The following is a 14149-nucleotide window of genomic DNA, read 5'->3' as shown; positions in this document are numbered from 1 at the left end:
CACCCACCCCCATGTATACACATGCACAATCACGCACACACACAGACAGACAGACTCACACACAGACAGACACACGCGCCGACTCTTCTCTCTCTCTCTGTGTACCTCTCACACACACATACTCACCCCCATACACACACACTCTCTGTCTCACACATACACACACACTTACACACACACCCCATACATGTTCCCACACACACACTCTGTCTCCTCTCTCACACATACACACACCCACCCCCATACACACACCCACCCCCATACACACACACACTCCCACACACACACCCACCCCCACCCCATGCATACACACGCACATACAGACAGATTCACAGACAGACACACGCACACATAGACACACACACTCCACCCGCTGACCCAACCTGACCCCTGACCCTCCCACTTGACACGACATGACACCCATGCACCACCTCTGACAGCACAATAACCCTCCTGTAGCCAGATCCGCCTTCCCAAATCCCCACAAGACCTGATTTCTGCTGCTCACCCTGGCTTACCGTAAACACCGCGTCATTTACCTGGCCCCCTTGCTGACTTGCATCCTGGCACCTAATCCTTTTGGCATCCAACCCACCTGGCACTCTCTCTCCTATCCAGCTAGAATCCTGCTCAGCTGGTACCTGTCCTAAGGTTATCTGGCGTCCTACACCTGACACCCACTCCAGTTACTGGCTCCGCCCCCACTCCCAGCTCCACACCCACACCAGCTCCCAGCTCCCAGCCTGCCGAGTTTTCACCATCCCTCCAGACCTCCCCCTCACTGAGGATAAACGATCAGTCCTCAGCAAAGGACTCACCTTTGTCCCCCTCCGTCCACGCATCAATGAATTTAATACACGCCGTGACGTCGAACACTTCTTCCGTCGCCTCTGTCTCCGAGCTTACTTTCACAATCAGGACTCCCGCCCACCTTCCGAGGACCCCTTCGCCCACCTCCAACACACTGCATCCACCTGGACACCCTGCGCTGGCCTATTACCCGCCCTCGACCTCTTCATTTCCAACTGCCGCCGGGACATTAACCACCTCAACCTGTCTACCCCCCTCCCCCACTCCAACCTCTCACCCTCACAACGCGCAGCCCTCCAATCCCTCTGCACCAATCCCAACCTCACCATCAAGCCAGCAGATAAAGGGGGCGCAGTGGTAGTCTGGCGCACTGACCTCTACACCACTGAATCCAAACGCCAACTCGAGGACACCTCTTCCTACCGCCCCCTCGACCATGACCCCACTCCCCATCACCAAACCATCATCTCCCAGACCATACAGAACTTCATCACCTCAGGAGATCTCCCACCCACAGCTTCCAACCTCATAGTCCGGGAACCCCGCACTGCCCGGTTCTACCTCCTTCCCAAGATCCACAAGCTTGACCACCCTGGCCGACCCATTGTCTCAGCATGCTCCTGCCCCACTGAACTCACCTCTACCTACCTCGACACTGTCCTATCCCCCCTAGTCCAGGAACTCCCCACATATGTTCGAGACACCACCCACGCCCTCCACCTCCTCCAAGACTTCTGTTTCCTCGGCCCCCAACGCCTCATTTTCACCATGGATATCCAATCCCTCTACACCTCCATCCGCCATGACCAGGGCCTCCAAGCCCTCCGTTGTTTCCTCTCCTGACGTCCCCAACAGTACCCTTCCACCAACACTCTCATTCGTTTGGACGAACTGGTCCTCACCCTTAACAATTTCTCCTTCGAATCCTCCCACTTCCTCCAGACCAAAGGGGTAGCCATGGGCACACATATGGGCCCCAGCTATGCCTGTCTCTTTGTTGGCTACGTAGAACAGTCCATCTTCCGTAATTACACGGGCACCACTCCCCACCTCTTCCTCCGCGACATTAATGACTGCATTGGCGCCACCTCGTGCTCCCGCGAGGAGGTTGAGCAATTCATCAACTTCACCAACACATTCCACCCTGACCTTAAATTTACCTGGACCATCTCTGACACCTCCCTCCCCTTCCTGGACCTCTCCCATCTCCATTAATGACGACCGACTTGACACTGACATTTTTTACAAACCCACCGACTCCCACAGCTACCTGGATTACACCTCTTCCCACCCTACCTCTTGAAAAAATGCCATCCCGTATTCCCAATTCCTCCGCCTCCGCCGTATCTGCTCCCTGGAGGACCAGTTCCACCATAGAACACACCAGATGGCCTCCTTCTTTAGAGACCGCAATTTCCCTTCCCACGTGGTTAAAGATGCCTTCCAACGCATCCCATCCACATCCCGCACCTCCGCCCTCAGACCCCACCCCTCCAACCGTAACAAGAACAGAACGCCCCTGGTGCTCACCTTCCACCCTACCAACCTTCGCATAAACCAAATCATCCGCCGACATTTCCACCACCTCCAAATGGACCCCACCACCACCCTCATCACCCCTTTCCGCCTTCCGCAAAGACCATTCCCTCCGTGACTACCTGGTCAGGTCCATGCCCCCCCTACAACCCACCCTCCCATCCTGGCACCTTCCCCTGCCACTGCACACCTCCTCCCTCACCTCTATCCAAGGCCCTAAAGGAGCCTTCCACATCCATCAAAGTTTTACCTGCACATCCACTAATATCATTTATTGTATCCGTTGCTCCCGATGTGGCCTCCTCTACATTGGGGAGACTGGACGCCTCCTAGCAGAGCGCTTTAGGGAACATCTCCGGGACACCCGCACCAATCAACCAAACCACCCCGTGGCCCAACATTTCTACTCCCCCTCCCACTCTGCCGAGGACATGGAGGTCCTGGGCCTCCTTCACCGCCGCTCCCTCACCACCAGACGCCTGGAGGAAGAACGCCTCATCTTCCGCCTCGGAACACTTCAACCCCAGGGCATCAATGTGGACTTCACCAGTTTCCTCATTTCCCCTTCCCCCACCTCACCCTAGTTCCAAACTTCCAGCTCAGCACTGTCCCCATGACTTGTCCTACCTGCCTATCTTCTTTTCCACCTATCCACTCCACCCTCCTCCCTGACCTATCACCTTCATCCCCTCCCCCACTCACCTATTGTACTCGATGCTACTTTCTCCCCACCCCCACCCCCACCCCCACCCTCCTCTAGCTTATCTCTCCACCCTTCTCTCTGCCTTTATTCATGATGAAGGGCTTATACCCGAAATGTCGATTTTACTGCTCCTCGGATGCTACCTGAACTGCTGTGCTCTTCCAGCACCACTAATCCAGACCCTACCCACTCACCAATGGGCAATCAACCCACCCCCTACCCATCCGATACCCTACCCCTCACCCTCCCTACCTGGCACCAGTTACAAGGACAGTTCAGGGAAACTGGAGCAGTTCACCTCAGGGAAGAGGACATTGGGAGGAGATCATTATTTGATTGAGGTGTTTAAAATCATGAAGGGCCTGGGCAGAGCGGGATGGGGAGAGAAACCATTCCCACTGGCAGAACATTCTGGAACCGGAGCACACCAGCTTGGCATAACAGTCAACAACAACATCAGGAAAATCTCCGGGAAAAAAAACCCATTGTCCAGAGCGAGTGGTTAGCATCTAGAATGAGAGTGTGGGGGAGGCGCACTCCATCCTAACCCTCAAAATGACCGTACCGAATTATTTGAAAAGAAAAGTGCAGAGCAAGTGGGGATGGCTGACAAGAGACGAACTAGCTGAGTTGCTCTGATGGAGAATGGTCATGGACAAGATAGATCGAATGGCATTCTTCTGTGTTGTAACCTTCCTAAAGTTCAGGCAGCCTTCCACCCAAACTCACTAAGTCTTGACCAGCTTCCAATCTGACAGCCTCTGATACAATCCATGCTCCTGTATAAATATGCCTGATACTAATTTACACAACAGGTCACTGCAAACCAAAGTTGCTTCACTAATTGCTGTGTTTGTTCCCATTGTCCTGAGTTCAGGTGAAACAATTCACTGGCTGTACCCTGGAATGTTTTAGGTATCCCACAGTGACCTTGCGCTGGATAGTTTGACCTTGCTGGATCTTCCTTTGAAGCTCATTCCTCTTCAACGTAGGGTCAGCATGGACTGCATCTATGAACCAGCAACACAATGTTTTAGATCATAAGACTGTATGAAATAGGAGCAGGAATGGGCCATTCAGCCCCTCAAACCTGTTCTGCCGTTCAATAGAATCATGGCAACACTCCTCACGTCCACTTTCCTGCCCTTTCCCCGTAACCCTTGGTTCCCCTACTGATCAAGAATCAGCCTTACGTATACACAAGGACTCCTCCCGTACATCTCTCTGTGGCAATGAGTTCCAAAGACTCTCAACCTTCAGAGAGAAGAACTGCCTCCTCATCTCCGTCTTATATTGGTGCCCCATTATTCTGAGAGTGTGTCCTCTGCTCCTGGACCCTCCCATGAGCACTTACCCTGTCAAGCCCCTTAAGAATCCTCTAGGTTTCAATGAGATGATCTCTCGTTCTTCTAAACTCCAGTGAGTAGTTCCCACCTCGTTATGATTAGATTAGATTACTTACTGAGAGTGTGGAAACAGGCCCGTCGGCCCAACAAGTCCACACCGATCCGCCGAAGCGCAATCCACCCAGACCCATTCCCCTACATTTACCCCAACACCTAACACTACAGGCAATTTAGCATGGCCAATTCACCTAACCTGCACATTTCTGGATTGTGGGAGGAAACTGGAGCACACCCACGCAGACACGGGGAGAATGTGCAAACTCCACACAGCCTGAGGCGGGAATTGAGCCCGGGTCTCTGGCGCTGTGAGGCAGCAGTGCTAACCACTGTGCCACCGTGCTGCCCATAACCTTTGCTCATAAGGCAATCCCTCTGTACCAGGGTTCATTCTAGTGAGGCCTCTCTGAGCTACCTCCAATGAATCAATAAGTTTCCTTAAATAAGGAGAGCAGAACTGCCCACAGTACTCCAGATGCGGTCTCCCCAGCACCTTCTGCGGTTACAGTAAAACTCTTATACTCCAACCCCTTGAAATAACAATAGTCCATTCGGCTCCCTAATTGGGTTTGAGTCATAAGGAGAGGCTGGATAGGCTGAGATTCTTTTCACTGGAGTGTAGGAGGGTTGAGGGGTGACCTTATAGAGGTTTATAAAATTGTAGGGGCCTAGATAAGGTGAATAGCCAAGGTCTTCTCCGTATTTTAGGGAAGATCAAAAGGGGCCGTATTTTTAAGGTGAGAGGAGAAAGAGTTACAGAGGACATGAGGGGCAACCTTTTTTACACAGTGAGTGGTTCACGTGTGGAATGAACGTCCAAAGGAAGTGGTGGATGCAGGTACAGATACAACATTTTAGAAGACATTTGGCTAAGTACAGGAGTAGGAAAAGCTTGGGATATGGGCCAGGAGCAGGCCCAGTTTGGTTTGGCCAGCTGGTCGTCGTGGTCTAGTTGGACGGAAGGGTCTGTTTCCGTGCTGTAGGACTCTATGATTACCTGCTGTACCTGTGTGTTCACTTCTGGTGTTTCATGCACAGGTACCCTCCAAGTCCCTTTTGTGTCACAGTTTTCTGCAGTTTTCTCTTCATTTAAATAATGCTCTATTCTTTTGTTATCCCTTCCAAAATGAACAACTTCTCTTTTTCTTACGTTGTACTGCATTTGCCAACTTTTTGCCCACTTATTTAACCTATCAATATACCACTGTGAACTGTTTGTATCCCTCTCACAACCTGCCTATCCACTGATATTTGTGTCATCTGCAAATTTGGCTACAGTACATATGCTTCCTTCCTCCAAGCCATTAATACATATTGTAAACAGTCATGGTCCCAGTACTGATCCCTGTGGAACTCCACTGGTCACGGGTTGCCAACCTTATCCTAATTCATGTTGTATTCCTATTTTAATCTCTCAATCCCAGTATGGACATATGTGGTCGATGCCAGTTGTGCTAGGGCAAGGCCTTGCGCAGAACCTGGGCATACAGTGGGAGTCTGAATCAAAGAGGAAAAGTAAGTACTGTTAATATTATCCAAGCGTGTGCCTCTAACAATGGAAATGTGAAGAGTGTTGTATTGTGCTGGTACATAATCTGTGAGGGAGAGACCCCCTTGCCCCCATTCCCCACACCCCACAAAATCTCCAGCAATAAGATGCCTAACCTTTAGTATGGGAACGTTTAAGATGTTTGCAAGTTACGCACCTGTTTCCTTCAGTATTTTCTGGACGTGAGATGTTCATTGCTGCACATCATTTGGAGCTTTGCCTTTCTCTTGCTTCCTATGCTATTTTGTTTTTGTCATAAATAAGAAAGATGTACAGCCAAGTGTACAATGTTTGGTGTCAGCCCGTTAAATATTAATGGTTCAGAACGGTGAGGGAGGGAGCAGGAGATAACAGATGAGCTGGTGGGTGTTCCAACTCCACCCTAATCATGACACCATTTTCAATTTGAAATTCTCATATTCTGCCTGACCTTGCCCCCTTCCTGGGTCGGAATCTTGTTGGGGCAATGGGTCTTGAGAGGCATTGAGAAGCCCATTGAACCCACAAGCCAGTCAGGCAGAGATGAGTCACCCCTGCATACCTTCTCTTGGAATGAAGGTCCCCCCCCTTAGTGATGGAAGAGATAGCTGCTTGTATCTGCCAGCCATTCAGAGGCCAGTGGCTCTTGCGCTCAGCAGCGCCACTGGGGAGGCTGTGGCAGCTGCCAGAAGTACAAGCTGCAGAATCCCAGTATTGCAGATTGACCCAAGGTACAAGTAAGTAATTTGGGGGAAATGGTGTTTTGTGCAAGCAGAAAATGCCAACCCTTGTCTCTATGGGCACCTTCAGCCGTGCACCTTCTGAGATCTCTGCACCTCTCCAGTGGTAGCCTCCTGTGCTGCCCTGTTTCCCATTGGTGTTCATACCTTCAGCTGTCTTATTTTAAGCTCTTGAGTTTTCTTCCTTATCCTCCTCTTCTGTTTTGCCTCCATGATTGTTAAAACCTACCTCTTCAACCAAGCATATGGCTACCAAACTACTGCCTTCCCGGTGCCATGTACAGAGAAACCTCAATTATCCGGGATTCGATTCTCCAAATATTGGATTATCCGGCAAGATCACAAGGTCCTGATGCTTGGCTGAACTATGTTATTTGGCATTTGATTATCTGGAATTCGATTAACCGAACGATATACTCCCTGCCCTTGTCCTTTGGATATTCGAGATTCCTCTGTATTATCGTTATGATGCTCCCGTGAAGCACTTGGGGACATTTGCTACACTAAAGGTGTTTGAGAAATGCAATTATTGTTGCTGCATTGATCATTTGGATGAATGATCTGCCCTTCTGAAATTGAAATGATAGAGTGCAGCTTCGCCTGGGGTATGTTTGAGCTTTCCCTCTGGCCTGTCGTTACTATAAAGAGCTAGTTCAGAGGGGTGAATGGCCTACTGTCTCTCTGCTACTCCTAACTTGGTTGTAACAGAGTTTGAATTTAAAATTTTAGCAATTCGATAAATATCTACTTTATCATGTCCAGCAAAAAAAATTAGTCAGATAGGTTTTTCATGTCAACAAACATACTGTGTTTTACTACAGACACTCTCTTGGGGTGCGGGAGTGCAGAAATTGTGAACAAAGGGTTTAATATGTATAAAGTATCTACTATTGCATAAACAACAAATATACAATTTCCCCATGCATGCAAAAAAAAGACAATTAAATTGTTTGGGTCATCAGACCTTAAAACTTGGCCAATTGGCAAAGAAAAAATATTGATTAATTTCCCAGCGGCTTATTTCTAGCTGAAAGGCTGTTTTTCTCAGTGGCTGCTGGTCCTAGGGGGCGGTTTCACATCGGGGCGGTCAGACTGCCATCTTGCCTCTGCTGATTGTCTTGTCCTGGAGCAGCGGGATCGATTCAGAATGCTCTCCTCTGAGCTCCCAACTTGCAGCAGTGAAGTCTTCTGGTGGAACCTGCAGATCCCAAACAGCTTTGATGCGAGGGGGGGGGGGGGGGGGGGGTTTCAAAGGAAGAGGGAGGGGAGGTGTGAGACTGAGGCTCCCCATGGAGTCGAGGGTACCTGACCATCTGTTCAGATCCCGAGTCTTTATTCACATCCGGGAATTGGGTCTCAGATCTTCTCTCTGAATGTTGCATCAGCTCTGCATCGAGTGTAATAACTTGTGTCTTACTGTAGCTACTGTAAACCACTGTAAATCTTAGTTACTGTAAACCACTGTCCTCCCCTTATCCAGGAGGTAATATGTGAAATATCCAGCCCAATGAAGTAACAGTTTAGACTCCACCTTCCTGATGATGCACAGAAAGCAGCAGGATGTTGCATGAAAGTTGATGTTACTCTCCTCACTCATCCTGGCCTGCCACTAAGCTAATTGACCCAGAGATAGCTCTTGGGAGTGAATTCCAGATTTCTACCACCCTCCCTGCGAAAATATCGAATCGGAATGGCCTACCTCTAGTCTAGAGGTTATGCCTCCCCTACTGGGGGGATAGTTCTCCTCCATCAGCCATTTCAAGATCACAAACGTCCCAATGAGATCACCCCTTAATCTCCCATACTCAAGGCTGACGTTCCCTTTGAAGTGTCATTAGTTTTTTTGTGAGCAGTCGCACGCGGGTGGTATTTAACATGGAAGGAGGCCTGCGCCCATAGGCTGGTTGGCAGAGCCGTTGCCCAGGAGTTCCACCTCCTCCACCTCTGACCTCACAGTGCTGTGCCAACCTCTTCCAGCCTGTCGCTCCTCAGCGTGGAAGCAGTAGCTGGGCTCCGGTTCGGAACGAACCCACTGTGGGCTGACATTGTTTCGAACCGTGACACCATCACAGATTTCCATCTCTTGCCCGCACTGGGGTAAAATGCTGGGGTGGGGTGCGGTGGGAGTGCAGGAATGCAGGGGTTGGGGACGTGGGGGGAGGTGGGGTTCAATTTGGGCTGGGTGTTTGGGCGTTACACTTGACCCCTGCAGCCAATCAGCCGCAGATACAAAGGGAGGGCTGCGAGGTATGCTCCGTTCAAACTCAGCAGTCAGACCAGTACATGTGGGCTGTATGTAGAATTAGGAGACACTGATAATGTCCTTTTCTCTCTTGCCCCCAGAAGAATGCGAGTGTCCAGGTTCGTGGACAGGATGCATCATGGAAGACCCAGGGTGGGTATGAATGCGCTGAGTTTACGTTGCGGTGATAGAGCCTTTGGACTCCAATGGTGTCTGTGCTCCTGATGTGTGTCCACCCCCCCACTTCAATTCTGTTTTAACTCCATAACCTCCAGTAGCATTCTCCCAGCCGTACCTCTGTCGCCTCTACTTCGGTGCACTGATATCATTCACCCCGACTACCCCCCACCCCCCCCGTGGTAGTGAATCCCACACTGTCACCACTCTCCAGGTTAGGAAGTCCCGAGCTCCTTATTGAAGGTGTGAGCGGCTACCCTCACGTTTATGACCCGTCGTCGTGATCTGCCTGCGAGCGGGAATATCTATTTCATGTCAAACCGCCTTTGTTTGAGAATTTCTGTGATGATTCCACTCCATGTTTTCTTCCCCCGATCCATCTTCCCAGATAGTCCTAACCTGTGATCGTCCGTGTTGGTCCTTTTTGCTGGCTGCTCCACAGCCTCCTTGTACTATGGAGAGCTGAGCTGTGTGCAGTCTGGGATCTCTGGCCCTCCTCGGCACCACTACAGCTGTCCACTGGCCAACACTGTGCTCTCAGACAAAGGGAAAGTTTATTAAAGATACTGAGTCAAACTCCATATTGCTCTTGATTCCCTTTATAATGCACCCAAAGGTAACTGTGCAACGTCGGAACTGAAATCAGGATTTCTCACGCAAAGCAATGAGGTAGAGAAGGCCTGGCAGAGATGAGATCTGGCAGTGACACCTTCTTCCACCTCCCAACCCTTCCTTCCCTGAGAGCATTGGCTAGTGGGCTTCCTCCTGGACTAGGCCTTCCTGTATGTGAACAAGTTGGGACATTGCCATTGATGAATAAACTGCGACAAAATGACAATAAGTGGCTTTCCACTTCACCCCCCCCCCCACCCCGCCCCACACCGCAACCTTCAACTGGGGCACACCCAGGGGAAAATAGCCCACTTTCCCCATTGGTGGGTTTTGCAGACTGCGTTAGTGAGTTGGGGCAGTGAAGGGTGGGGACGGGTGATTGGAATAATCAAACAGAGGCCGGTATCCTGTCACCAAGTCACCCTTTATTTACATGCGGAGAGGTCTTGACTCTGATCCAGCTCCCTCAGAGCCAGCGCTCAGAGTGAACAGAACCTCTGACACTCCTGTTTATGTCTGTCAGCCAGGGCTCCCTGATTGGACCAGGGAACTCATATTTTCCATGAGGTCCACTTAGCTAACCTCTTTACAATCACAACCGGGAGAAGGTGGTATAAGATTCTCTGCATAGAGAATTCCCCATCGTTCTGCCGCTCTCCCCTGAGCTGTCTGCAATGGGCAAGGAGTAAGCAGCTAAACCATCCTCACTGTTATCAGGACTGTCAAATGGACAATGGTAACCCATAAGCTGGGGGTTAAAGAAAGTTCCTTTGCTATCGTATAACAGGGGGCCCACTCAGTAGTTGGGTTCCGCTGAAGCCTCAGCTAAATACTAAGAGACTGGATGGTTAATAAACAGAACTGTAAATATGATAACTGTAAATTCGATTAACTCAATCTGTTCTCCGTAATGTTAAGACATGCAACGTATGTTGTGGTTCTGTTCGCCGAGCTGGGAATTTGTTCAGACGTTTCGTCCCCTGTCTAGGTGACATCCTCAGTGCTTGGGAGCCTCCTGTGAAGCGCTTCTGTGGTGTTTCCTCCGGCATTTATAGTGGTTTGTCTCTACTGCTTCCGGTTGTCAGTTCCAGCTGTCCGCTGTAGTGGCCGGTATATTGGGTCCAGGTCGATGTGCTTATTGATTGAATCTGTGGATGAGTGCCAGGCCTCTAGGTATTCCCTGGCTGTTCTCTGTTTGGCTTGTCCTATAATAGTAGTGTAGTCCCAGTCGAACTCATGTTGCTTGTCATCTGCGTGTGTGGCTACTATGGATAGCTGGTTGTGTCGTTTCGTGGCTAGTTGGTGTTCATGGATGCGGATCGTTAGCTGTCTTCCTGTTTGTCCTATGTAGTGTTTTGTGCAGTCCTTGCTTGGGATTTTGTACATTACATTGGTTTTGCTCATGTTGGGTATTGAGTCCTTTGTCCTGGTGAGTTGTTGTCTGAGAGTGGCTGTTGGTTTGTGTGCTGTTATGAGTCCTAGTGGTCATAGTAGTCGGGCTGTCAGTTCAGAAATGTGCTTGATGTATGGTAACGTGGCTAGTCCTTTGGGTTGTGGTATTTCCTCGTTCCGTGGTCTTTCCCTTAGGCATCTGTTGATGAAGTTGCGCGGGTATCCGTTTTTGGCGAATACATTGTAGAGGTGTTCTTCTTCCTCTTTTTGCAGTTCTGGTGTGCTGCAGTGTGTTGTGGCCCTTTTGAATAGTGTCTTGATGCAACTTCGTTTGTGTGTGTTGGGGTGGTTGCTTTCGTAGTTCAGGACTTGGTCTGTGTGTGTGGCTTTCCTGTATACCTTTGTGGTGAATTCTCCGTTCGGTGTTCTCCGTACCATCACGTCTAGGAATGGGAGTTGGTTGTCCTTTTCTTCCTCTCTAGTGAATCGGATTCCTGTGAGTGTGACGTTGATGATCCGGTGTGTGTTCTCTATTTCTGTGTTTTTAATGATTACAAAGGTGTCGTCAACATATCTGACCCAGAGTGTGGTTTGAATTTGCGGTAAGACTGTCTGTTCTAACCTTTGCATTACCGCTTCTGCTATGAGTCCAGAGATGGGTGAGCCCATGGGGGTGCCATTGATTTGTTCATATATTTGGTTGTTGAATGTGAAGTGTGTTGTGAGGCACAGGTCCAATAGTTTGCAATGTGTATATATATATATATATATATGCAATGTACATATATGAACAGCATGACCAATTGTACAGGTACCAAAGATTTATTTCTATGAATAAAAAAAATCCTCACTGTTCGCAAGTTCGCTTAGGGCTGCCTACTGCAGATTTTGAGTTGAAAATGTTTTTTGGGGGTGGGGAATGCGGGGAGATCCTATCAGGGCATCATGCTCAGGCCTCCCCATGAAGACCTTGGCCCTCACATTCCAATCCTCTTACCCCAACCCCCCCACCCCCCCCAAACCTGCTCCCTCACTTCCCCGCCTCACATAAACCAGTCTGAGACGGAGTCTGAGGTCAGCTTGTAATCCCGGTCTTGGCCACCGCTGCATGTGGCGCTGCTGAGACAACAGAGGTGCCAGTCACCTCCACAGTTTTGTGCAGCAGTGTGGGTAGTGGTGCAGGTGGGGTGAGGATTCAGGGACGGGTGGGGCAGTGTGCGGCCTGTCACGATTGCACGTTGGAGGTTACTACTGGACAGCACTGCTGAGGAGCAACTGGAGATTGTTGGGAGTGTTTTGCAGGGAGGCACAGAGGAAATTCAAGCTTAGGACTGTAGGGAGAATGGGAGATCTGGAAATGCAATGGGGTGTTACTTGGGGGGGCATGATGGATTTGGGATGGGGGGTTGCAGTGGGAATTTGAGGGTGAACTGGAGTGGAGGTGGGGCATGCAGTCCTTCCCTGTCTAAGGCCGCGATGAGCTCTGCAATGTTTGTGGAAGAGCGGAAACGATGTGAAGATTAGGAAAAAAGAGCACGTTTGTGTATACTGGCTACTCTGCAGGTCAGCCTTCACAATGTGCCCCTTTGATATAAGTTCGGTTCCAGATGGAAGATGGAAAGTGGTTGGGGTCCTGCATGTGCTGGTGATGGTCGGAGGGAACTAAGGGCTTCAGGTGACTAGTTCCACAGGGACAAACTACTCCTTTTATTCAACAGGAATTTCAGAATAACAGTGTGTGTGTCTGTGGGTGTGAGAGTGTGTGTGTGTGTGAGAGAGAGAGTCTGTGTGTGTAGGTGTGTGTGTGTGTGAGAGAGAGAGTGTGTGTGTGAGTGTGTGTAGGTGTGTGTGAGTGTGTGTGAGAGTGTGAGTGAGAGAGAGTGTGTGTGTGTAGGTGCGTGTGTGTGGGAGAGTGTGTGTGTGTGTGTGTGTAGGTGTGTGTGTGAGAGTATGTGTGGAAGAGTGTGTGTGTGTGTTGGAGAGTGTGTGTGTATGTAGGTGTGTGTGAGAGTGTGTGTGCGTGTGTGTAGGTGTGTGTGTGAGAGTGTGTGTGTAGGTGAGAGTGTGTGTGTGTATGAGTGTGTGTACGTGTGTGTGTGTAGGTGTGTTTGTGTGTGTGTACGTGTGTGTGTGAGGGTGTGTGTGTGTGTGAGAGTGTGTGTGCGTGTGTGTGTGAGAGAGAGAGAGAGAAGCGTGGGTGCTGAGTTCTCTCAGCTTTGCCTCTGTTACAAGTGGAGTCTCTTCATTGGAATTGCAAAGCATCTCACCAGCTCTCGAACGGCTATTTTAATAGCTCGGTCCTGAGTCTGTGAGGAGGCAGCAAGTGCCCCTCAACTACACTCTACCACCAAGAAAGAAGCAGTGTTTACATTTCAAGACATGTTCCTCACAATGCCTTTTGTTTGTTAATGCATTCAAACATAGCCAGAAATCTACAGAGTCCTTCCTCCGACCCCCCCCCAAACCCCCCGCTTCCACCCCTGCAATCCAGCCACCCAGCATGTCCTCTCCCAACCTCCCTCAACCTCCCCTCCACCATCAGGTCTTCTCCTGAGAAGAGATTTACTCAGGCTAAGGTTCTCGAGGATCCTCTCGCCCCGTCGTCCTCTGCCCTCGTGGATGGATAGAAAGCGTTGCATGGTGTTATTTTTCACAGGAGCACAGGAGTCCACCTCAGTGTCCTGGAGAGAATTTAATCCACAGATTATCTGGCCACCATCACGTTGCTGTTTGTAGAATCTTGCTGTGTGCAAATTGGCTGCCACGTTTCCTACATTATAATAGCGCCCACTTATCAAACATATCTGGCTATAGAGTTACTTAGGACGTCCTGCGGTTGCTAATGTACTGTGCAAATATTAGTTACTTTTGTCTCCCACCATTTGTTTGGCTGGCAGTTTATTTCTCCAGTCATGATGTATTCTTGCCTTTTTACGTGTTCATGTTTGCTTTTTAAAGCTGCTACTGTTTTGCATTTCTACAATTGCTCTTAATATTTTTTTAAAA

General features: G+C 49.7%; 1 protein-coding gene across 6 annotated transcripts in view; it reads left to right on the top strand.

Annotated features, from left to right (window-relative positions):
* adam23a (ADAM metallopeptidase domain 23a) overlaps positions 1 to 14149 on the top strand; it is a 305906-nt gene that overhangs the window by 116826 nt on the left and 174931 nt on the right. For 3 of the 6 annotated variants that reach the window (XM_043693275.2, XM_043693281.2, XM_087988870.1), the window contains exons 13-14: positions 5877 to 5967; positions 9067 to 9115. In XM_043693275.2, coding sequence (XP_043549210.2) covers positions 5877 to 5967; positions 9067 to 9115 — 140 coding nt within the window. Of the gene's footprint in view, positions 1 to 5876; positions 5968 to 9063; positions 9116 to 14149 lie in introns of all 6 variants that reach the window. The other 3 variants (XM_043693274.2, XM_043693276.2, XM_087988869.1) reach the window with 1 other exon arrangement.

This window comes from Chiloscyllium plagiosum, unplaced genomic scaffold (assembly GCF_037043375.1).
Source record: "Chiloscyllium plagiosum isolate Xiang-an unplaced genomic scaffold, Cpla_swu_hap1 HiC_scaffold_7, whole genome shotgun sequence".
Lineage (NCBI taxonomy): Eukaryota > Metazoa > Chordata > Chondrichthyes > Orectolobiformes > Hemiscylliidae > Chiloscyllium > Chiloscyllium plagiosum.
The sequence above is the reverse complement of the archived record's forward strand: the minus strand, read 5'-3'. Positions and strand labels throughout refer to the sequence as shown.